The sequence below is a fragment of the Pelodiscus sinensis genome, chromosome 8, assembly GCF_049634645.1.
Source record: "Pelodiscus sinensis isolate JC-2024 chromosome 8, ASM4963464v1, whole genome shotgun sequence".
Taxonomy (NCBI): Eukaryota; Metazoa; Chordata; order Testudines; family Trionychidae; genus Pelodiscus; species Pelodiscus sinensis.
Window position 1 is genome coordinate 44,853,483 of NC_134718.1, and position 25,278 is coordinate 44,878,760.

At 42.5% G+C, this 25,278-nt stretch overlaps 1 protein-coding gene across 7 annotated transcripts in view; it reads right to left on the minus strand.

Moving 5' to 3' along the window:
* The window catches only part of ADGRA1 (adhesion G protein-coupled receptor A1), a 486,631-nt gene that overhangs the window by 190,832 nt on the left and 270,521 nt on the right, over positions 1-25,278 (minus strand). For 6 of the 7 annotated variants that reach the window (XM_075935214.1, XM_075935215.1, XM_075935216.1 and 3 more), the window contains 2 exons: positions 24,180-24,341; positions 11,869-12,084 (listed from right to left, as the gene is read on the minus strand). In XM_075935214.1, coding sequence (XP_075791329.1) covers positions 11,869-12,084; positions 24,180-24,341 — 378 coding nt within the window. The remainder of the gene's footprint in view (positions 1-11,868; positions 12,085-24,179; positions 24,342-25,278) is intronic. The other variant, XM_075935213.1, reaches the window with a different exon arrangement.

The following is a 25,278-nucleotide window of genomic DNA, read 5'->3' on the forward strand; positions in this document are numbered from 1 at the left end:
TACAACTAAACAATCACTACTGTCAATTAGTAAGGCTTCATTTTGCATCTGCTTTGCACAGGTATAAATTGTCTTTGCAAAGTGCAGGGCAGAGGGGAATCAGCACAGATCAGACAGCTGGAATTCTCTAGATCATTTTATTAGAACAGAAAAGGTATGTAACAGGTGAAATATAGCTACTCAACTGTTTAAAAATAAATTTAAAAAACTGTAAGTTACCATGACTGAGTAAAGCCAGTGCCCAAATTAAGTTAAGGAACATACTTTGATCCTGCGAACTCACATCTTAAATTTACTCTCTGAGTAATTTTTATTCAAGTAATAAACCCATAAAATATGATAGAAACTGCCACTCAGCCTCATCTATAAATGGCAATGATGTGCTGCTATATTTATATATTCACATATATATTCATATGATAGGCAATGATCCACTTAATGAAGTCATAGTGATAGAGATGCAGCTGTGTTAGTCTGGTGTAGCTGAAACAAAAGACAGAACTATGTAGCACTTTAAAGACTAACAAAATGGTTTATTAAATCTGTTAGTCTTTAAAGTGCAACATAGTTCTGTCTTTTATTTTAATGAAGTCATGTCTTTCTAAATATCTTATATATATTTTGCATGCTAAATAAGCAAAGTATTTTCAATTTCCATTTACTTCCTTTGACTATATTCAGAACTGGGGGTTACGCTTCAGTACTGCACGTGAGTTTGAGAGCAATCTTTGGGTTACACTAGAGCAGCATGGTAACAGAAGAAATGTTTTTAGACTCAGAGGAAAGTAACTACAGGCAGTCCCCGGGTTACGTACAAGACAGGGACTGTAGGTTTGTTCTTAAGTTGAATCTGTATGTAAGTCGGAACTGGCATCCAGATTCAGCCACTGCTGAAACTGATCAGTTTCAACAGCGGCTGAATCCGGACACCAGTTCTGACTTACATACAGATTCAACTTAAGAACACCAGGCGTCCCCAAGTCAGCTGCTGCTGAAACTGATCAGCAGCTGATTCCAGGAAGCCCGGGGCAGAGCAACTCTAACGCAGATGCAGACTAGGGAGATGCTGAGCAAAGCCACGGAGGACCCGGCCGGACCCACGGCGCTTCCAGCTGATCTGGAAGTGGCCACGGGTCCGGCCCCGGTTCCTCCGCCGCTTTGCTCCCCGTCTCCTTGGTCTACTGACCAGGGAGACGCTGAGCAAAGCCGCGGAGGACCCGGCCGGACCCGCAGTGCTTCCAGCTGATCTGGAAGTGGCTGCGGGTCCAGCCCCGGGTCCTCCGCTGCTTTGCTCCCCGTCTCCCTGGTCTGCTGGCTCCCCCAGCAGACCAGGGAGATGGGGAGCAGCTTTTCTCGCCCCGGAGGAGGCGGGCGGCGGGACCAGGCGTCCCGCCGCTCCAGTCCTCCGGGGCAAGAAAAATCCCCGTTCGTAACTGCGGATCCGACATAAGTTGGATCCGCGTAACTCGGGGACTGCCTGTACTTAATCCCATACTAGCTCCTATAGACTAAGGGCTGGAAATACAGATAGAACTTCACACTATGGAAATGCAATCTGAGGAGAGGGTTCTGATGGCCAGGCAGGGGAGAAATAAAAAATGAGTCACTGGTGAAGGCCTTTCGTAACTGTAAAGATGACTGCCTAGTGATCATGAGGGTGTGCAGTCTGCAGCATCTATTAGAACAGAACTGATTACTAGAGCTTTGCATTGATACAAAATTAACATCCACTTCTGCAAAAATGATCCATGGATAGCTGCATCCCACATCCATGAATGTGGATACCTGCGCATGTAAAGCAGACAGTTCTAGACACAAAATTTATATCTGCATCTGTATCTGCAGAAATGAGCTACAGATAGCCACATCCATATCTGATATAAAGTAGATATCTGTGGAGTTACAGGGCTCTACTGATCACTCCTCCCAAGTGCATTCTAGTACTAATGTCACACATTCTTCTCTGCTCCTTTCTGAATGATTTGCTTATCAGGGAGGAAGGAGTAAGCACTCCTATTTTTGTAAGTAACCTTTGCATACACAGGGAGAAGGATTCTTTGCATGTCTCCCTGCCCCCCAACACAATGGCCACTCACAATAGGGTCTATCCGTAATGTAAATTCTCAATGTGCCCAGCGCACATTTGCTTTTATACTCCACTTGATTTGCAGAGCTTAGCATTTCTACCTTTTCTAGATACAAAAGTATGATATATAAGTACTATAAAATTTAACAAGATGAAAAATTCACTTGTGCCTTGTTTCAGATTACATTGCAAACTCTTCTGCACAATGATCATGCCTTTTTTACATGTTTACAAGATACCCTAGTTTCTTGGGACCTCCAAAGCATTTGAGGTTACAACAATAAAAATTGACAATACCGATGACAACGATAATGATGACAGTAATTAACAATAAGATCAAAGTGCCTGATAAAAATGTATTGGGCAAAGGTTACAATCTTCTCTCAGGTAAATGACTTACTGAATTCAGTGTGGGTTTTGCCTGAATAAGAAGGTAGGTATTCAGAATCTGTTCTGCTGTATCCATTTGACAAATGGAAGGGAAACGAGTATGTTTGAGCATTGCTACGAGAAAAATGCAGAAACTGTTTATGTGATCAATCTGAGAATAATTTAAAAACCCTTTAAAAAAGTTCTGCTTGAAACATGGAAACATTCCCAACAGATCAAGAAAATGTGTCAGTATAGAGCTGTTTTTACTATGTTTAGTGTTGTTATAGCCATGTAGGTCTCAGGTACTTAGAGAGAGACAAGGTAGGTGAGGCAATATCTTTTAGTAGACCAACCTTTGTTGGTAAGAGAAGCTTTTGAACTTACACAAAGCTTTTCTGCAAAGATACTTCCTCATCCACCTTGTTTCTTTACTACTATATATCTGAAAGAGAAGAAAAGTCAGTTTACAATGTTTCAAGCAAAACCAGGCTTAGTTTCACTCTTTTATTTTATTAAATTGGGACTGAAGGATGCTTACATGTACATTTTCTAGGCATAATGTTTTTTGCGATGGGGCCATGAAAGCCACATTCAGTATTCAAGGCACAAGAAAACCACGGATTTATATAATGGTATTAAGGCATTTTCTTGTTATGTATCCCTTCCCTAAATGGTCCCTAACATTGTTAGGGTTTTTTTATTTAAATTGTGGCTGCACATTGCACAGAGGTTTACAGAGATCTATCCACAATGATTCCAGTATTTCTTTCTTGAGTGGTAAAAGCTAATTTAGACCCTATAATTTTGTATATCTAACTGGAATCATGTTTTCAAATGTGCACATTGCACTTATCAACACTGAATTTCATTTGCCGTTCTCTTGCCCACACATCCAGTTTTGTGAGATTCCTTTGTAACTCTTCACAGTCTGCTTTGGACTTAATTATCGTGAGCAGTTTTGTATTATCTGCAAATTTTGCCACCTTACTGATTATCCCCTTTCTCAGATGGTTTACAAAGATGTTGAACAACACAGGTCCCAGTATCATTTATTCCTACTCGGTGTTAACTTTCAACTAATTACCAACTGATGAGAGGAACTTTCCTCTTATCCTATGATTGCTTAGTTTGCTTAAGAGCCTTTGGTGAAGGACCTTTTCAAAGGTTTTATGAAAATCCAAATACACTGTATCAACTGGATTACCCATTTTCACATGCTTATTGACTTCCACAAAGAATTCTAATAGATTGGCGAAGCATGAATTCCCTATACAAAAGCTTGAACATTAACTCTTTAACTCTTCCACAATATATTCTCATCTGTATGTCTGATAATTCTGTTATATGTTTAGCCAATTTACGTTGCGCTGAAGTTAGACTTACTGGCCTGAATTTGCCAGAATCATCTCTAGAGCTTGCTTATTTATTTATTTATTTAATTAATTTATTTATATTTAATCCATGCTACATTAGCTATGTTCTACCCCGTCTGATGAGGAGGGTGATTTGAATAGTTGCTTACACACCAGTGTTAGTAGTTATGCAATTTTGTATTTGAATTTCTTCAGAACACTTGGATGAACACCAGCTGGTTCTGGTGACTTATTACTGTTTAATTTATCTATTTGTTCCAAAACCTTCTCTACTGACACCACAATCTGGAACATTTCTTCAGATAAGTCTCCTAAAAGGAATGGCTCAGGCGTGGGAATCTCACTCTCATCCTCTGCAGTGAAGACTGATGCAAAGAATTCATTTTGCTTCTTGGCAATGGCATTGAGAGCGCCTTTAGCATCTGGATCATCCAGTGGCCCCACTGATTATTTGGAAGGTTTCTGGCTTCTGTGGTACTTAAAAAAAATTAATGTTAGTTTTTGTGTCTTCTGCTATCTGCTCTTGAAATTATTTTCTGGCCTACCTAATTACATGTTTACACTTGACTTTTCAGGGTTTATGTCCTTACTTGTTTCCTGACGTAAGATTTGACTTCCAATTTTAAAGGATGCCTTTTTGCATCTAATTGCATCATTTACTCTGTTGCTTAGCCCTAGTGGCATTTTTTGTCCTATTACAGGATTTTTTTTTTAAATTTAGGGAATTCATTTAGTTTGAGCATCTGGTACAGTGTTTTTAAATAGTTTCCAAGCAGCTTGCAGCCATTTCACTTGTGTGGCACTTCCTTTTAAGTTCTGTTTCATTAGCTTCCTCATTTATGTGTAGTTTCCCTTCCTAAATTTAAATGCTAGTATGGTGTGTTTCTTTGTTATTTAATTATGTTAAATTTAATTACATTATGGTTGCTATAACTGAGTAGTTCAGCTATATTGACCTGTTGGACAAGATTCTGTGCACTACTTAGGACCAAATCAAGAACTACCTCTCCACTTGTGAGTTACAAGAATAGGTGCTCCAAGAAACAGCCTTTAATGACAGGGGAACCATGTGGGAGGCATGATGGGCCATGTGCTCCAAATGCCAGGGGAAGGGAGGGTGAAAGGGTCAGCCAGCAGACAGTGGGCAAGGGTCTCTGGATGTTTGGGGTGGGGGAGGGACGGTAAGGTTGCCTTGGGCCAGCACCAGCAGTAAAGCAACACAGCCCCAGCTTGCTCTGCTTTCCCAGTAAACTACTCAGGGGAGGGACCACCCCCACACTCACTGGCAGAAAGTGGAGCGACATGGCTGGGGGAGCAGGGCAATCTGGGACCACATAGTTCCATTTCCTCTGCTGCTGCCAGTGAGTGCAGAGGCGTCAGATGCCTGCTGTCAGCACTGGATCCCCTGCCTTGCTGGTCCCACAGGCTGCTTTGCTTGTGGGGGAAGGGGTTGAGGAAGAGGTAAGTGGAAGTAGAGCAGGGGTAGAGGGGAAGAGGAGAGGGCAGAGCAGGAGCTATGAGGGGGTGGAGCAGGTGTGAGGAGAGGCACACAGGTCTGTGGGGGAAGGAAGAATGTAGAGGTGCACCTGTTGCATTCTTCCACAGGGGCCCTCTAGGCAATAACTTAGCACCCTATGCACCTCCTCCCCACCCCTTGCCATAGGTCCTCCCTCTACTCCACAGAGCACAGAACTGAAAATTGCTTCCTCCCCATACACTGCAGATCTTAGCTCCTGGAGTGGAGGGGGTTGTCCTGGCCCTTCCCTGAGGGTGGTGATCACCTAACCAGTGCTCCTGGTGTCCCTCTTCACCTGTCGCCCCTGGTTAATGGTGTCCAGAAAGTTTATTTCTGTGTCCCATCCTGAGATGACATGTACTCAGCCAACACGGGATAGCTGAAATCCCCCATTATGGCTGCATTGTCTGGTTTTGTAGCCTCTCTAATCTCCCTGAGCATTTCACAATCACTGTCACCATGTTAGTCAGATGGTTGGGGACTGTTCCTCCTGCTACATTCAATATTTAAGGCTAGAATTTCTATCCACAGAAATCCTATGGAACTATTTGAGTCATTTAAATTTTTTATTATATTAGTCTCTCTGCTTTCATTCACATACAATGCCATGCTCATACTAGCATGACCTACTTACTCATGCCTATATATATGTTCCTTGGTATTATCTTACCTCATTGATTACCATCACTTCACTGAGTTTCTTAAATGCCTATTTATATAAATATTTAATACCAAGCATTCAAGTTCATCCATCTTAGTATTTAGATTTCTAAAATTTATACAAGTGCTTATAATGTTTGTCAACATTTTGTTGTCTGCCTTTGTGTGATGTAATTGAATGGACTCTCGTTTGATGTTTCTCTTCATTTCCTACCTGTACTTCATCAACGTCTATCCTTTCCCCTTTCCTAGGATGTAGGATATCCCCATGAACAGATCCTCCTGTAGAGTGCGCATCTGTTCAAACCCTGTGCTTCATGTCAGCTTTATCCCAGCCCTTAGCCATATAAAAGCATCCGTGCATGAGTGCCCTTAGGCCACACAGATCTCTTTGACTAAAATAGTATTTTTACTAAATTTTATGAAGAGATGTATGCATTTTTGTATTACTTGCTTTCAATGTTCATTTTCTCTGATGAATTTTCTTTTTCATTTTACTGATATTACTAAATAAAAATATGGATTTAATCTCTGTTCAATGTTCTGTTACAGCTATGTTAAGATATTACTACGTAATGTATAAATAAACCAATAAAAGATCAGGAAAAAATGTGATTCTGCAATAACCTCTTGAGATGTCAAACCAAAATATGTAGGAGAGATTAGAGGGGGGAAAAAAGAACAATGAAACCTTGTACAGCATAATGCTCTTTATCCTTTGGAAACCTGATGTCATTAAAAACTGTTCATGTGTTTGAATATCCAGATCTTTCTAATTCTACATGTGTGGTTCCTGAGTCTGTAAACACTTAAGCACTCTAACTTTCCTGACAAAAAGTCAATAGTACTACTAAAATTACACACGTTTTCACATGGCAGCATGATGGGGGCAGAGAACTTTTCTACAAGGGCTAGTCCCTATGCTCATACTGCATGCATTTTAGTATGCTCTTCACTATGCAGCTAAGTTAGCTATGATTATGAGGTTAGGTCCATCAATGGCTATTAGTTAGGATGGGTAAGATGGGACCCCTAGCCTCTGTTTCTCTGGAGGTGAGTGACAGGGGATGGATCACATGAGGATTACATGTTGTGTTCCCTCCCTTTGGGGCATCTGGTATTGGCCACCATCAGCAGACAGGATACTGGGCTGGATGGACTGTTGGTCTGACCCAGTATGGCCATTCTTATGTTCCTATGTTATGTCCTTATGATGACTCAAACCCTATTTTTCTATATACTTTACCAATTTAGCATTACTCCTATGGAATCATAGGACTAGAATGAACTTCGTGAGGCCACCAAGTCTAGTCCCCTGTAGGACTAAATATTCTCCAGAGAATCCTGACAGATGTTAGTCTAACCTGCTCTTAAAAATCTCCAAAGATGGAGATTCTACAACCTCCCTAGCCAATTTATTCCAGTGCTTAACCACCCTGACAGTTAAGAAGATTTTCCTAACATCCAACTTACATCTGCCTTGCTACAATTTAAACCCATTGCTTCTTATCCTACCATCAGATATTAAGAAGAATAATTTTTCACCTTCTTACTTGTAAATACCCTTTTCGGTGCTTGAAAACTGTTATAATGACCCTTCGCAGTCTACTCTTTTCCAGACTAATCCCAATTCATATTTTCTAGACCTTTAATAATTTTTGTTCATCTTCTCTGGACTTTTTCAATATTCTCCACATTTTTCCTGAAATGTAATGCCCAGAACTGGACACAGTATTCCAGTTGAGGCCTAATCAGCATAGAGTAGAAGTGAAGAATTATTTCTTGTGTCTTGCTTACTTCTGTTAAAACATCTCAGAACGATGTTTGCTTTTTTACGCTCATATTAATGTGTGATCCACTATGACTCTTAGATCTGTTTCTGCAGTACTCCTTAGGCAGTGAATTCCTATTTTGTACATGTACAATTGATTATTCTTTCTTAAGTAGAATAGTTTACATTTGTCCTTATTGAACTGTATCCTATTTACCTTCAGACCATTTCTCCATTTTGTCCATATCATTCTGAATTATAATTCTATCTTCCAAAGCACTTTTAATCCCTCCCAGTTTTGCATCATCCCCAACCTTTATAAGTGTACTCTTTATACCATGCACTGCATATAATCAATTTATACTTTTCAAAAGGCTTATAACTTGGTCAAATCAAAACCAATGCACACTAGAATATTTTATAGGCACTCTCTCTTCAATGAGAGTTATTTCCATGCCATGTTAAGACTCAGCCATTTTACATGTATCATTAGATTGGTTTTGAATTGATTTTTTTAAACATTGCTATAATTTTTTTTATAATAAAAAGAAGTATCTCCTCCAATTTTCCTATAGTCTTTCTTAATGAGTTCATTTTTGAGAAGTGACTGAGTTTGGAACATTTCCACCAAAAATGTGACTGTTTCTAAAAAGTTATTAGTGACTGAAAACACGGGTTAGAATGGAAAACATCATTTAACCTTACTTACTGTACAAAGGTCATTTTTAGTCTGAATATAATACACAAACATCCAGTTAAGAAATTCTTGACTCATGCCTAGCTATAAGCTTTAAACTTACATTTGCATATTTTAAGAGGCTGTGAAATTTAACAGGGCCAAGATTTAACCTACTTTGTTATTTTTATATCTGTTTATAGAGTCTCTACCATTTTTATAAAACAAATGCTTCAGTTCTCTTTTCTTCTAAAAATAAATGATTGATTCCAGCAGCTCAGCACTCATGTGAAAAATACTTTTCACATGTGTTGGACAGGAGAACTGTGTAAGGAAATGGTTTCATTTTCAAGGACTTATTATAAACAAAGTGAAAAGAAAAATGAATTATAAAGTTATGAAAAATAACTTGATGATTTCCTTTTAAGGAAGACTTGCTAGATTTGGAAGCCTTAGTTTGGTATCAAATGGAGCAGTACATTCCTGATAAAACCTTCATTCCTGATAAAACCTTACATTCGGTTATAATTACAGAACAATGGGGTTCTAAATAGAGTTTATATGAAATATTCCATTGCACCTGCAGTTTAAAATGTATTTTTGCCCACTGAAACTAGATATGGAAACCCAATTTTGGATGGAAACTCTGACTTGGATGTTTTCAATAAACATGGCAAATATGTAAGAAAGATTATAATGACCCCTTTATGCACTGATGCACAGCCAACTTTTTTATAAAAGGTCTACAACCAGAATGTTCTGCCTTAGCCTGTGAGAAATCCTGTGTGCCTGGCTTGTATGTGCTTACAGACGTGAGGGATGAGAGGCTGGGAAATCTATTTGCTTTCTGACAAACAAAAATGTTTAATTATAATCAAAGAAGAAGACATCATAACTTGGCAAATACACTTCTGTGAACTGCATTAACTGGAAATGTTTATACTCTATTCCTGAAAAATATACAAAGCACATACACAGATTTGGCACAACATTAGGCACAGATTTTTTTTAGGGCTACGATTTTATAATAATTTTGTCTGACCTCCTGCATAAGATTGGCCAAAGACCCTTTCCAGTAAACTCTGCATGAAGCTCACAACTTCTGCTTGAGTTAGACAGTCTGTATCTATCTCTCTTGCACACAGTGCTCAGCTGTGCTCAGTTGTGAAGTTTGGTGTGTGTGTGTGTGTGTGTGTGTGCGTGCGTGCGCGTATATGTCTATACCGATTGATACATAGATAGATAGTTTGGTAGGAAGGTGCAAGGATATCAGTCCCTAGAGATTTTTCTCATTTTCTTTTTAATGTAATCCCTGACATTAGGTTCAATTTTGTGCATTCCAAGTGTAACACTGTTGCTCTTCAGAAGCATCTTTATAAATCATCCTACGTACAGATGGTATTCATCCGTCCCAGGGTACTGCTAACCTATCAAAGGGAGGAAAAATACCCTTTCTTTCCTTCAATTTGGGGTCAAAATTTTTACAAGATTCTTCAGAGATTTCCTTCCAGCACATAATTGTCATTATCCAAGTTATACAGAGGTTCAAAAGACAGCACTGGGAAAATAACTACAATCAAAGTACACTCTCAGAGTTTAGGAAGCCTGTAGCATTATCCAGAAAAGTATCATTATCCAGCATCTCAAGGAATAAGTCCATGGAAACAATATGCTGTTGAAGGATAACTAAAATTCAATCCTAGTACACTTACATTTAATAACATGCTCAACCAAATGCAAAATTTCCATTTCCAGCTAGATAAAAATGTAATTGTTCCACTTCGTTATTGAATAATAATACTGTATTCTATTAAGAGATTTATTATTGTTTTTCTCATACTGTTCCAAAACTCTAAGGTAATGCTCTTCTTTTATACCAAGTTTTGCAGATTAAAAAGTGTAAAACAATTTAGTGGAAGTAAAGACAATTTTTCTGAAAATGTCACTGTCCATGCAAGCTTAACTCACCATTGACTTCTATGGGACTGGTCACATGTAGAACTTTTCAGGCTTGTACATAGACTGAAAAATATACACTCACTAGAAGACTTACCCGGCATTGCCTGAACCCTTTGAGGCAGGGGGCTATTGCTGTGGGGGTTGCAGGAGTCAGGGTAGGGCTTTGGAGATATGGGAAATGCAAGAGTGAGGGGGTAAGGAGGGATGCGGCATGAGGGGCTTCCTATCTGGCACATTCCTTTTCTCTCCTCCAGATACCCTCTTGGCTGTCAGGGGCCTTTTCTCCTCCCCCAGCCCCTCCCTGGCCACCAAAGGTCTTTTCTCTCCCCCTCCTCTTGCACTGCAGTCAAGGGCTGGGAGGGAGAGGAGGGGGGTAGTTTGGGGCTTGGAAACCACTTACTGGTATGCTGGCAGGAAAGATGGCAAAGCCCCAGCTCTGTAGACCACTCCTTTGGTGGTACATTTGCCCCCTGTGGACACTCTGCAGGATACCTCTCCCCTGCAAATCTGCATCCTTCTGAACAGCCCCACCCTTTCCATGTTGTGGAAAACTGTTCCTTTCCCAGTGCTTTTGGTTATCCTGGCACAACCAATCCCCAATCTTACTTTAAGTTAGGAGACGAGGAAGCTGCATATCAAATTTGGTGGTCCTAGCTCTTACTGTTTAGAAGGAATTCCTGAACAAATGGGCTCACAGACAGAGGCACACATCTCTTAAACACGTACAGTAAAAGCTTTGTTATCTGGCACTTGAATATCCAGAAAACTTGTTTAAGTGGCATTGCCCCCAGCCACTTTACCTCTGAGTCTTCAGGCACATGCATGCCTGACTCCTACTGTTCCGCCTCCGACCATTGTGGGTCTATTGACAACTGACACTGCCAGCTGCCATCATCATCAGGCACCTTCTTCCCTCTCAACCTTCCTCGAGCTGTCAGGAGCTGGATCTGCTGGAGGTCTCTGAGGCAGCTGGCCCTCTTGTCTGCCTGTTGTATAGGACAGTTCTGTGGCTTGGGGGAAGGGTAAAGGTCACCGGGCATTCCCAAGGAGGTGGAGATTGGTTTCTGCAGTTTTCTCTGGGGAGCAGTCAGGGGTAGAGTAATAAGCACGAGTTTCTGGCATATTCAGTTAACCGGCAACCTCTATTCCTCATGAGTGCTGGATAACAAAGCTTTTGCTGTATACGGATTTCTGTTTATATGTTGCATTTTCATATCATGCATGGAAACATTCATAATAGCGCTGTACGCACTGCAAAACACTGTAAAACATTCAGTGTTTAAGGTCAGTAACAAGCCACAATTTTTTCTCCTATTAATCAATGTATAAGATTAAAAGCTCATGTAATTATTTAATAGGAGTCCTGCCATGATAAAAGTAGTAATCTGCTTTCAACACAAGCTACAAATGAAAACATCTATGAGTCAATTGTACACAACTGTTTATACCACTTACTTTGGTAGAAAAATTCATCAAAGAACCACTGAGATTGCCGGCGTTGCACTTAAAATTCAAATATTGGTCTGGATGATAGTCTGCTTCCCAGCTCCCCACATCATAGGTGAGTGACCTGACTGAATTTTCAGCTATTTTCTGGAAGGCAGTGCAAGTCATTCCTAGGAAGCTAGATGGCTTGATCATAAAGGCCTCCAGAGCAATATTAAGGGAAACCTGCCAAAACACATTGAGAAACTGGTATGTTGTTAACATACTTGAAAGGGAATCCACAGTAAAAAATATGCATTTTGAAAACACTATTTTGTAGATATCCACACACATAAAAAATAACTCAGTGAAACTGATCAAAGAAAATGAATTCTACAGTGGTACAGTGATTTTGCTTGCACCTTTATGATGTGTATAATAATGATAGAATCACATTAATGTACAAAAGACCTGGTGCTCCTTTCTCTTCTTACACCACTTGACAATAACGTAGTTACCAACATCAGTGGAGTTAATCCTGATTTATAGCAGTTTAAATGCAAGAAAAATAATACTATTAATAGAAATAAATATGTGAAATAGCATCCAAGGGCTTGGTCAGCTTCTCCCAACACCGATAATATAAATGAGCCCAGATCTTCATGCCTGGCTGTTTGGCAACTGGCACCTTTGACCCTTCCTGATTATTAATCCACCAGGCCCCAGTCAAGCCCAAAGTAGTAACAGAGCAGTCTGGACATTGCTCTAAATTACACAGGCTCCAGAAGTCCACAAAGGACTTCTCTGGCAGCAGAAATTGCAGGAGGGCACTTTTCTTGCCATGCCTGCTTTTCTTAGTTACTGCTTCTACATCAGGACCTAATGGCAGGAGATTCTCCTATGGCATCAGTTATTGATCAGTAACTCTGAAGTCAACCCCCACCCATGCTGACTGGCTGATGCAATCTCATTTTAGTAAAATGCCTACTGTAGAAAATATGAAAACATATTAAACCATACATATTAAATCTGACGTATAAAATTTTGAATGTATATAATAATAGAGCTAAGGAAAGAGAGAGAGAGAGAGACTTTCTGTTTCATTTGGAAGTTGAATGGTTTCTAAAGAAGTTACTATTGACTGTCCTTATGTTTCTCACATAGGAAACAATTACAGAGAACTAAGGAAAGTTTAAGATACTTCCCCTATGAAAGCATGTGCACAATTTGCTGCACAGCAGTAGGAGGACATCATGGCCATTTAGACACCGGACTGGAAATTAGGGAAAATATTATCTGTGGTGCAACTTTTCTCTCAGACAAGAGCTGCTTTTACTCTTTCCATATTCTGGTTCACATAACCAAAATGGGTACATATGCATTCTACAATTTCCATAGGTCTATCTAGCTCTGAAGTCATACAGGGCTTATTATTAGTGGGCTCATATTTGCTGAGTGCAGTCAATGAAAGAACACAATCTTTACCAGTCCTAGGCTATGTCTACATAGCAGTGTTATTTAGGAATAACTGACATGATTCCAAAATAACACAGTCCACATCTACACAGCAAGCAGTTATTTCAATATAATGTTGAAATAATGTTAAACTGGAGGACTTCTTATTTTAACTCCTGTAACCCTCATTTTATGAGGAATAAAGGAAGTCAGAGGAAGAATGCTTCAACTCGGACTTCCTGCTGTGTAGACAGCGCCAAAAGTCGAAATAAGCTATTTAGACTTAAGCGAAGCAATTGATGTAGCTCAAGTAGCATAGCTTATTTTGGCTTTAGCTCTGCTGTGTGGACATGCCCTAGAGAATACAACAAGGAGTTCTGTGGCACCTTAGCCCTGGTGTACACTAGGGATTTATTTCAAAGTAACTCCCCTTATTCCGAAACAACAAACAGAGCATCCATACTACCAAACCCGTTATTTTAAATTAAGGAACTGCTTATTTTTAAATCTCCTGCTTTCCATGAGGAATAATGCTTATTTTGAAACACTGGTAGTGTGGACACTCCATTACTGCTATTTTGAAATAACTACTTCCTAAAGTAATTTAAAGTAATTACTTCCCAGCACTTCCTGAGGCTCTAAATCGAGGTAGCATGTCAACATTAAAGGCATATCTACACAGCATATCCAAACTCAAAATAAACTTCACAACTTAAACTACACTAATTGCGTAGTTTAAGTCGAAATTGCTTATTCAAAATTTTGGCACTGTCTACACAGCAGCTATTTTGAGATAAAGCACTCTTCCCTTGACTTCCCTAACCCTAACCCTCATACAATGAGGGTTACAGGAGTTGGAGTAAGCAGTCCTCCAGCTCAACATTATTTCAACATAATGTCAAAATGTTATCCTGAAATAACACTGCTGTGTAGATATATCCTAAAGAAGCCCACCTCATATTAATTTTGAGGCTTTCCTGTGGTGTGAACATGCTATTTCAAAATAGTTATTTCAGGAGTTATTATTTCAAAATAATTTTGTAGTGTAGACGTGCTCTTGGAGATGAAGGGGTGTGTCTACACAGCACCCTAAACTCAAAATAAGATTCACAATTTGCTCTACACAAATTGCGTATCTCATTTCAATTCTATTTTGAAATAGCTTTTTTTTTTAAAAGTTGGCATGTCTACACAACACCAAATTTTGAAATAACCACTATTTCGAGACATCCCTTAACCCTCGTGGAACAAGGGTTACAGGGATGCTGAAATAGCATGTCCATTATTTTGAAAAATATTTTAAAATAATAGGCGGCTTAATAAGATGCAGGGTAGCTATTTTGGGATACCTCTGGTATCCCAAAACAGCTGCGCAGTGTAGACATACCCTAACAGATTTATTAGGGCATAAGCTTTTGTGGGTAAAACCCACTTCATGAAAGAAATTGGAGTGGAAGTTACAGAAGCAGATTCTATATAAGGAAGAAATTGATTGTGTTAATGAAGCTAGTCCTAGAGAGACAGTGTTTCATCTTTCATTATTTGAAGTAGTAATTAATGATGATAGGGTAGTTTTAACAGTAGAACCGCTCAAATGAATAGCAAATTCTCTATTCCTGGGTTTTTGTTAATCAGCTATATTTGATGCAAGAAGAACACAGTTTTGATTATTATTTGTAGAGTAACAAAGGTGCATGTGGCACATTATACATTTAATGGATCTTTTTTCATTTGGGGGGATGGAGTTATCAGGGAAGTTTTGCCCCTTGATTTAGAAAAGGAAGGAATTCCTCCAGAGTATATTAGGCTCTGAGCATTCTACGAAACTGCTCAACACCTCAGGCAGTTGTGTTCCACAATAAAACTCAACTCCACTTAGTATTGATTAGAGGGGGTGAAACTGTCAATCAAACCACAGCAAATTTGGAGCATGGTGCCAGTTCTTAGGAAAAAATATTTTTCAGAAGATTTTCATGTGTATTGACACTAAAGGAAAGTACTTTCTACCTGGCTGGGGAAAAAACAAACAAGCAAACATGAGACTCAGGTTTAGAGCTGGTTGGGAAACTGTCACAGGAAAATGTTTGAGATTTTGAAAATATTTTCTGTCCTAATTGGAATGAAAAGCCATTTTTGCTGAATTGTTGTATCACAGCATTTTATTTTGGAAGCCCTGAAATGTGGTATTTCTGAAGGGAAATATATTCATCAGGATCCCTCACTCAGTCCACCTAGTGTACTGCAGTGGATCTGAGGACACCAGGCAACCATAGCAGCTATAGACTGAAGTTGATATGATTCTTGTCAGATTCATGGCTGCCCACCACTGAGCAGCAAAGTGAACTAACTAGACCCTTTTGTAATGTTAACAAGAGTCTGGTAAGTAACACTTCTGTTGCTAGCAAGCCCAGCAATGAAACTGACCAGAATTATGTCAATTTCAGCCTACTATGTCCCTGTTTTTGAGGGTCCTCCAGAGCCCTCAGCTCCAAAGCAGCCAATCTAGTACGTTCTTTCAGGCTCCTCGTTTCCCTTCAACTTGCCTGGTGGGCTGAAGTGGAACTGTGAGCCCAGAAACATTGGCTGGGATCTATTGGAAGTTTGTGAAAAATCCAACTATTCCCACAAATGGGTTTGATTTATATGACCTGGCGAACTCCAAAAAAGAAAGGTTTGTCAGCATTTTTCTGATCAGCACTCTACTCAGGAGGTTGTAGGCTTGGGGCCAACACATTAAAATCTCATTGTGAGGTGGGGAGGAAATATGGGGCTTTGCTGTCTGCAGGTCCTGCCTTGCCAATTTCAATTGCCTGGCTTTGGGAATAAGCTAGAGGGGTGTCTCCTAATAACCCTTCAACGGCTGGTTTATCTGTATGTGCTCAAAACAAAGCTATGAAGTGCCATAAATTCCTGTCAGCCACAAGTGCTGCAGACTCCAACACTATATTTAGCCTCTAGTGCTGCTGGCTAATTATGGCTGCAGCTTCCATTACAGTCAAGGTTTCATAATATTTCTATTCTAAACTTTTGTTTTCAGTTGTTGCTAATTTTTGAAAATCAACCTTCCAGATTTTTTAAGTTTGAGTAAAAATGTTTGTACCTTTTTAGTACACAGGAAGCAGAATTTTTTACCCATTATAAAAAAAAATTCCATTGATTTGTTTTGAATAATCTAATAGTTGGAACAGGCATGCAGGAAAACTTTACAATTGAAACCAGACTTTCCTGGATAATTTCATGCACCCTGCACATATAGATTTCCATGCTATACACAAGTTTCACTAGCACAAGTCACCAAAAAATGCAGGTTCAACCTCTGTGGGTTCTTATGTGCCCCTGTGCCTCAGACCTTTCTCGGTTCCCTATCTCAATGAGGTTATGTCTAGACTGCAGGCTTCTTTCGGAAGAAGCTTTTCCAGAAGAGATCTTCCAAAAAAACTTCTTCTGAAAAAGAGCATCTTCACAGCAAAAGTACATCAAAAAAGCGATACACTTTTTCTAAAGATAGCGTCTACGCTGAATGGATGCTCTCTCTCATTTAAGCTGTGATTACTATGGACAGAGTGGCCACCACGGAACCTGTGCTTTTTCCTCTTTCCTCTTCTTTCGAAATAACTCCCTCTTCCTCAAACTTCCTCTTCCACACATGCCTTTTTCCAAAAAGGCTTCTTCCTCTAGAAAGAGGCTTACGAATTTCAGAAAAACCCCTCTGTTCTTTTAACTTTTTTTCAAAAGAACGCGATTGCAGTATGGACATAAGTGAAGGGGTTTGTTTTTTTTTGAAAAAAAGTCTGTTTTTCAAAAAAACACAACAACTCTGCAGTGCAGACATATCCTGAGATAACTTCCATCATGAACATATCTGAGCTAGCATAAATGAAATTATCTAACTAGAAATAAATTATTTTACAATAATGAACACTACCATTTGTATATGGAGTCCCCTTACTAAAGGTGCCTCTGTTTATTTTCTGGGAGGATCCTGTGTGCTGCAATCTAGCCCCAGAGACTACAATTCCCATGAGTCCTTGAGGAAACCAGGAAGGAATTGTTAGTTGGTGTGTGGGTCTCTCTATGTGGAGTAAGGCTCAGCAGTCTGGAGGCTCTGCATGGTTTGTTTGTTTTTTTTGGGAAGAAAAGGAGCCAGGCTGCTGTGAAGGAGACTTATCCAGTCCAGTAGCTGTTATGCTGCAGCTACAGACTGGGACTGAGAGCCTTTGGGACTGGGATCTAGCAGATTGCTTTGTGCCTGTGGCTCAGAAGGACTACTCTGCACCCAGCACACAGAAGGAGACTAGAATCATCCACTCTAGCTGCAGAATCTTCAAGCGCACCCATGCAAGCAATTGTATGGTACTGTGAGTCCAGAGGAGTGTACACTCTGGAGTGGGATAAATGGTAGCAGTGCAATTGCCAGATAGATACATTCCTATTATTTCTGTGTGGTTTATTAATGTTATTCACTGTTAATCTGTTAAACTCTGTTTCTTTAAGTTAAGTAAAGGTTGTTCATTCTACTGTAATCTATTAGATGTATACTATTTATGATTTGTAATTGTTGTTCTGGAGCTAGATCCAGATTATTGCTGGAATAATTTTATTCTGGGAGGCTCCCAAGGCACACCATTAAGTGTGTACAGGGCCAGCCAGGTGGAAGTACCGCCACTGTATGCTCTTTATGAGCAAGGGACAGCAGCAACGGGGTGGAAAGGGTTTCCCCAACTAAACATCACCAAAACTGGGGTACTCGGGATCTCCTTTTATGTTAAAACCATCAGGTGCCTAGCAACACCTGTGAGTGTGACCTACTCTCAAGTAACCCATATAAATAAAGTGCCCTGCAAAACATATTCCCTACACTTTAAAATGTATTCTTGCAAATTCCATGCAGTTCTGAAAGATTCATGCCAAGCACAGAACAACAGACAGGTACGTGACATGGAAAGGTGTCCAAAGTAAGTCTGCAGAACTAGCTATATCATGGGCAAAAATAGATGTGAAACAACTTTTCACCCTGTACTCCATTCCCACAATTGTAGCATGTTACAGTGAGAACGGGAAGAATTTTATGGGAAGCTGCCAACGAATTTTCTTGTTTCAAAGTGCTAAAATATAGAAAATAATTTGGTGTCCATGCATGTACAAGCAGGCAGGGAAATGCTTAAGAAGATAGCAAAAATGGCTCCTTGGGTTTGCAGCTCAGGACTATGCCAAAAGGCATGAAGACTAAGGCTATAAAAGGAGAACCTAATTCAAAATTAATGCTCTGACAGTTTCAGTGGGATTATTTAGAGAAAGATGAGAAAAAATATATGGAAGATTTTAATATTATTTTGTGCATTTCCTAAAAGGCTGAAACATTATCATAGATAGGGCCCTATCAAATTCATGGTGTGACAGGGCTGTGTAGCCTGCCGGCGCCGCCTCCGCCATGGATCCCGAGCCCCGCACTACGGCCAGCCCCGAGGCAGCTCTATGTGGGGAGAATGTAGCTGCACGCTGGACCTGTGCTGCCTGCTCCGGGGCCACTTCACGCAGATGGCCCAAGGCATGGGATGATGTCACAGCCGGCACTGGGGGCCGGCATGACGGGATGTCGGAGGCTGGCGCAGGGTATAAAGAAAGCATAGAGAGGCCCCAAAGGAGGGAGGAGGAAGCCAGAGGGGCGGAGAAGGAAGGCAGGGAGGTGAAAGCTAAAAGCGTGGACGGGGGAGCCAGGAAGAGCCCGGAGCCAGGAACGCGCAGCTGCGGTGCCCAGTGGAGGAGCTGGCTTCGCCAGAGGTGACTCCTGACAGCTGGAGGGGCAGACGCAGAGACAGGACATGGCGGAAGAGAGGAAGTGACCCAGGACTGAGCGACAGAGCCAGGAGGTGGCTCTAGGGTTGATGAATTACGGTTGCAGCCTCACCAACCAGGCAGGGAATCGTGTCCCTGTCCTTAGGGTTCTGGATCGGGACCTGCAGCGAGGATGGGCCCAGGTCCCCCTCCCCTCCGTCCACCACCTAGGCAAACAAGGCCCGGGTTGGGCAGGCGCCGGGTATTCCTGGACATAAGGAACACTAGAAGCCCGGGGAAGGAAGGGACTAAGAGACGTCATAAATTGGGACACGGTGAAGGGAGGGGGTCTTGCGGAATTGAGGGGGTGGAGACAGCTGCCTCAACCCCTGATGATGACACCCAGAGATCTGAGGGAAGGCGCAGACCATGACACATGGCCATAAAAACGTATCATGGACTGTGAAATCTGGTCGTTAGTGCACTTTTATGCTATACTATACAGATTTCACGGGGAGAGACCAGCATTTCTCAAATTTAGGATCCTGACCCAAAAGAGAACAATAGGGGCTTTCAGTATTGCCCCTCTTTTGTTTCTTTTGTGTCTTTCAGAGCTGGGCACCTGGAAAGTGGCAACGGTTGGCCAAGTGCCCATCTCTGAAGGCAATCTTCCACCAGCACCATTATCACATGAGGCCATCCTTACTTTTATGCTTTGGCAGTGGCTCTGCCTTCAGAGCTGTGTTCCCAGCTAGTGGCCAGCTGCCCAGCTTCTCCCAGCTGCCCAGCTCTGAAGGCAGCGCTGCCACCAACAGCAGTGCAGAAGTAAGGCTAGGAGTACTGTAACCCCACTACAATCACCTTGCAACCCTCTTTCCTCTACAACGCCTGTTAGGGTCAGGATCCCTACGTTTACAACACCATGAAATTTCAGATTTAATAGTTAAAATCATGACATTTAAAACCCGCAAATGGATCATGAATTTGATAGGACCCTAAACACAGAACATGTTATTTCATGGCAAATGGTTGACAATAAGGTCACTCCCTAGGTATAGCTAGGCAGGATCATTTGGTTTTGAGAGCTATACAGTTACCATAAATTAGACAGACAGATACAAAGGAAAATCACAGGTTACTCAGTAAATTACATATACACTCATATGATGCCGGTTTAATCTCTGTGTATCACACATTGGCACAGTAAAAGCAAAAAATAGCAGCTTTTGCATTTGTTTGTGTTCTAACAGAAAAATGTTGTATTCTTAGTAATTTATTTTTACTTGCTTATTTGACATACAGAAGAAGAGTTTCTCTTTCACAATGCATGGTAATATTAGTTTAAAAGCATAGAGAATTTCCTACTTTAAATACATTATTATACATGAGATACAGATGTCTGGGGTTTATACATTTGAGAAGATGCAACAGGTCATTCCTAATATACAGAACACTATTTTGTATACATCACTCCATGCTGAGGGAGGCATGAGGAACTACAGCTGATTTAGTGCCTTATATTACAACACAGTGGTTTGCTTGTCTTTGCGATTACAGGCAGTCCCCGGGAAATGTACAAGATAGGGAATGTAGGTTTGTTCTTAAGTTGAATCTGTATGTAAGTCGGAACTGGCGTCCAGATTCAGCCACTGCTGAAACTGATCAGTTTCAACAGCGGCTGAATCTGGACGCAAGTTCTGACTTACATACAGATTCAACTTAAGAACCCCAGGCATCCCCAAGTCAGCTGCTGCTGAAACTGATCAGCAGCTGATTCCAGGAAGCCCGGGGCAGGGGCTTCCTGTAGTCAGCCACTGGTCAGTTTCAGCAGCGGCTGACTTGGGGACGCCTGGGGCAGAGCAGCTGGGGTGCTACTGGGTTGGTCCAGTAGCGCCGCCGCTCCTCGGCGCTACTGGACCAACCCAGCAGCACCCCAGCTGCTCTGCCCCAGGTGTCCTGATTCAGCCGCTGCTGAAACTGATCAGCAGCAGCTGAATCAGGACTCCTGGGGCAGAGCAGCTGGGGTGCTGCCGGGTTGGTCCAGTAGTGCCAAGGAGCAGTGCTGCGGAACCAACCAGCAGCTCCCCACCTGCTCTACCACAGGCCCGGGGGCTTTGCTCCACGTCTCCCTGGTCTGCTGGGGGGGGCCACTAGCTGTGCCCCTCCCCCCAGCAGACCAGGGACACGGGGAGCAAAGCCGCAGCGGCGGCGGGGTGCCGCGCCTCTGAGGCTTTGCTCTGGCAAAGCCTCAGAGGCGTGGGACCCCTCCGCCTCCCGGCTTTGCTCCAGGTGTCCCTGCTCTGCTGGAGACGGTCCCCAGAAGACCAGAGGCACCGGGAGCAAAGCGGCAGTGGCGGCGGAGTCCCGCACCTCTGAGGCTTTGCTCTGGCAAAGCCTCAGAGGTGTGGGACCCCTCCGCCTCCCCGGCTTTGCTCCGGGTGTCCCTGGTCTGCTGGAGACAGTCCCCAGCAGACCAGGGGCACCCGGAGCAGCTTTTTTCGCCCCGGAGGTCGAGGTGGCGGGACCGCTGCGCTCTGGGCGGTCCTGCTGCCTGCGAGCTCCGGGGCGAGAAAATCCCGTTCGTAAGTGCAGATCCGACATAAGTCGGATCCGCGTAACTCGGGGACTGCCTGTACTCATCTTTCACAGGGCAAGACTCAGTGCCATACCACCTCCTGATGGCCACTTGGGAACTAGCTCAATTCAGCCCTGAAGCACCCCCTTCCAGTTGGTGTCTCACCTTCTGTTACCTGTTTGTGTTAAGGGTTCTGCCACCTTACATTGAGACCCACGTCCCTTCCAGACTGTAGCACCCCTCCTCACGTACTGCCCTGCTGCAGTGCCCCCACACTCAGAGGTCCTGCCCCTCAGGGAACCTCCCCCCAAACTGCTATACCCACCTTACCTCAGTGACCCACTGCCCGTTGTTGTCTAGCCCCTTACCTCAGGGGCAAACTGCAATCTGAAATGACCACTCATCATTGGCAAGGGGTGTAGACCTGCTGCCTTCTTCTGCACTGGCTGCCTCCCTGCAGCCCTAATACTCTTAGGCATTGCCTTAGGCCCTGCAGCCTGGGAGTGAGGTCAAGCCAGAGCTTCCCCAGCCTTGTCTTCCTTTCCCCAGCACTGCTCTCTCTCAGGAAGCCTCTAGCTTCTTTATCAGTCAGGTCCCTCCTGCTCCACAGCTGGAGCAAAAGTGGCTATTCTCCTTTCCTCCAGGAGCCTTTATTTATACAGCCTTCAGGGGGGATGTAATTGCCTGCTATCTGCTTTAGCTGCTTGCTCCACAGCCTCAGCCCACTCCCAGGGCTGAATTTAACACTTAAAGGGCCAATGCAGGGCAGATGCCCCACCACAGCATCCCATTGTGCATGTGATTTAAAAAAAAACCAAACAGTCCTGTCTTTCCCAAAAAGTCATTGCCATTTAAGGAATTTTTCAACAAACTTAGAAAGAAAATGGCCAGGCTCTCATCATGCAATTGACAGATTTAGTAGGAGACTTCATTTTTCAAAAATTATATTTAAAACAGGTGGCCACTTCAAGCTCTGTGCAGCCACACTCTGTTTAAAGAAACTAATGCAATTTCTGTGAGCTAGTTAACTGGATAATTGCATGCTGGTTGGCCTCCAAAAGGAACAGAAGTTGTTTAGTATTGCATGAGACTACACAAGAAAGTCCACAGATCTGTATATTTACAAGCTGCAGTCGACTGCACTAAATCTCCGACTGAAAACTGTAAGAAGAATAAAGATAGAGCACAGCTAATAATAGGTTAGGGATACAGAATTACTTTGGATAGGAATGTCAACATCCTCCTGAAGCAGTGACAAGAAAAATGACCTATGGAACCTGACATTTAAAATAAACCAGAGGTTTATACAAATAGAGCATCCCCTTAGCTATTATATAAAAAGTCAGCTCTAGGAAGGCGGTTTACTGTCTATATGCATTGCAAAGTCATACATAAAAACTGACATAGAAAGTGATTCTTTTAAAATGAATAGCTTTTTTACCCATTAAAACCAGACAAATCAGTTCCCCACTAAGTATAATCTGCAAGTGAAAAAAAGACAGGCTCTTCTAGGTTATTCTTCTCCAAGGATGTGTCTACTGCAAATAAAAACCCACAGCTGGCCCGTGCCAGCTGACTTGGGCTCACAGGGTCTGGATTAAAAGGCTGTTCAACTGCAGTGCAGATGTTCAGGCTCAGGCTACAGTCCATGCTCTAGGAGCCACCCACATTACCTAAGTTGTGCTGTTGAAGAGACTAAAGATATAGGGAGAATATCAATGTCACTTTGTCTGTGTATACGTGTATTTGCAAATATGCATTGTTCTGTGACTAAAATTAACAATGAATTTGCTTTCAAACAATATTTCCAAATGAATGCTGTAAATAACTGACCTAAATATGCAACATTGTACAAGTTGTTTTTGTTTTTTTCTTTTTCTTTTTCCACACACCCAATAACTCTAAATATTTAGTTTAACATTATAAAGATTTTGGATTTAAGTTTCTGATTTTGGTCAGTTTCTACCATTTAAATGTTGAAAAATTGGCAAAATAATGATCAGTGTCCCAAGGGTGAGCGGGAAGCTGAGCATTCTTGGTAGCAGATCTATACATCTGCAATTGGCTCCCCTTACAAATAACCTTAAACACAAAAGTAGCTGCTACCTTTAGCAAGAGCAACAAGATGCACCTTTTCAGCTAGGCCTCTCTCACCGGTTTAAGCTATTAATACCTAGAATACTTTCTGACAGTTGTATCAAAAGCTGTAGGCAATAACGGAGCATGTTGTCTTATCTTCTTACTGGAAATGTTGATTGACCCAGTTTAAGCCTTCTGAAAAGAAACCAAGTACCAACAAGGATGGATAAACTAAAGTGAAAAGTAATGCCACATTGGAAGAACATGCCACAAACAAAACAATCCACTCTACTACATAGATAAATGTCAGATAAGGATCCTATCAGTAATGTTTGATAAGCTCTTGTATTTGTGCTCTTTTCCTGTCTTCCATAAAATGCTAATGCAAAAACCTGTAGAAAAATGCCCGTGCTTTCAATCGAACCCCAGCAAACACCTTTTTAATTTTACTACATACCTTTGATATAACCTGAGTATTGCTGATCAATGTCTGATTTGTAATGTGTGCTACACACTGCACAATCCTGGTGCAGGCTTTGTTTTCATTCTGCGCCATCCATAACACATGGTCATCTACCAACATTATGTTGCTGGCAATTTCAACTATAGACTCTCCAAGCTGCAGGAAAAATAATATCAATGGAAACTATTACACCATTAAAACGGCAAGATAGAACGCAAGAGTACAACTTAAATTAGGCACCCAGGCCCACTGACAGAGGTGGGGGGGGGGGGGAGGGAGAGGGAGACAAAAGGGGCAATTGCCCCTGGCAGCCACCACTACCACACTGGCTTTGAATTGCTGCTGCAGCCCAACACAACACTCCAGGAAGTTCTTACAGCTGCCTGGGAGGCAAGATCACTGCCCTGCATGCTCCAGGTGACACTGAAGGCTGGGGGGAGGGGGAAGAGGCCGCATTGTGGCCTGGGCAGTGCAAAGGGCTGGCTCCCCCCTTCCAACCAAGGCTCTACCCATTCCAGGGAAGAAGACACACCCCCACACACCTTGATGGCAGGGCTGTGGTGGTTGTTGGCTCCCCTGTAGGTACCTTGTCTTAGCTAATGGCAGGCATTTTAAGAAAACTAGTCATTTTGTTAGATCATTACAGGCAGTCCCCGACTTACGTGGATCCGACTTATGTCGGATCCGCAGTTACGAACGGGGCTCCCCGGAGGACACGGACTGCGGGACCTCGCGGTCCTGCCGCCCGTGTACTCGGGGGCTTTCTCCACGTCTCCCTGGTCTGCACACCAGGAAGACGCAGAGCAAAGCCGCGGGGGGGCTCCGCTGCCGGTTTCCCCGAGGCTTTGCAAAGCCGCGGAGGGGCTCGGGCAGCGAGGCAGCCCAGGCGCGCCTGGGCTGCTCCGCTGCCAGCTTCCCCGAGGCTTTGCAAAGCCTCGGGGAAGCCGGCAGTGGGACAGCCCAGACGCCCCGCGGCTGTCCCGCTGCTGGCGTCCTCTGCGGCTTTGCTCCCCGTCTCCCTGGCAGACCAGGGAGACTGGGAGCAAAGCCGCGGAGGACCCAGGTGGCGGGACCGCGGTGCGTCTCGGTCCGC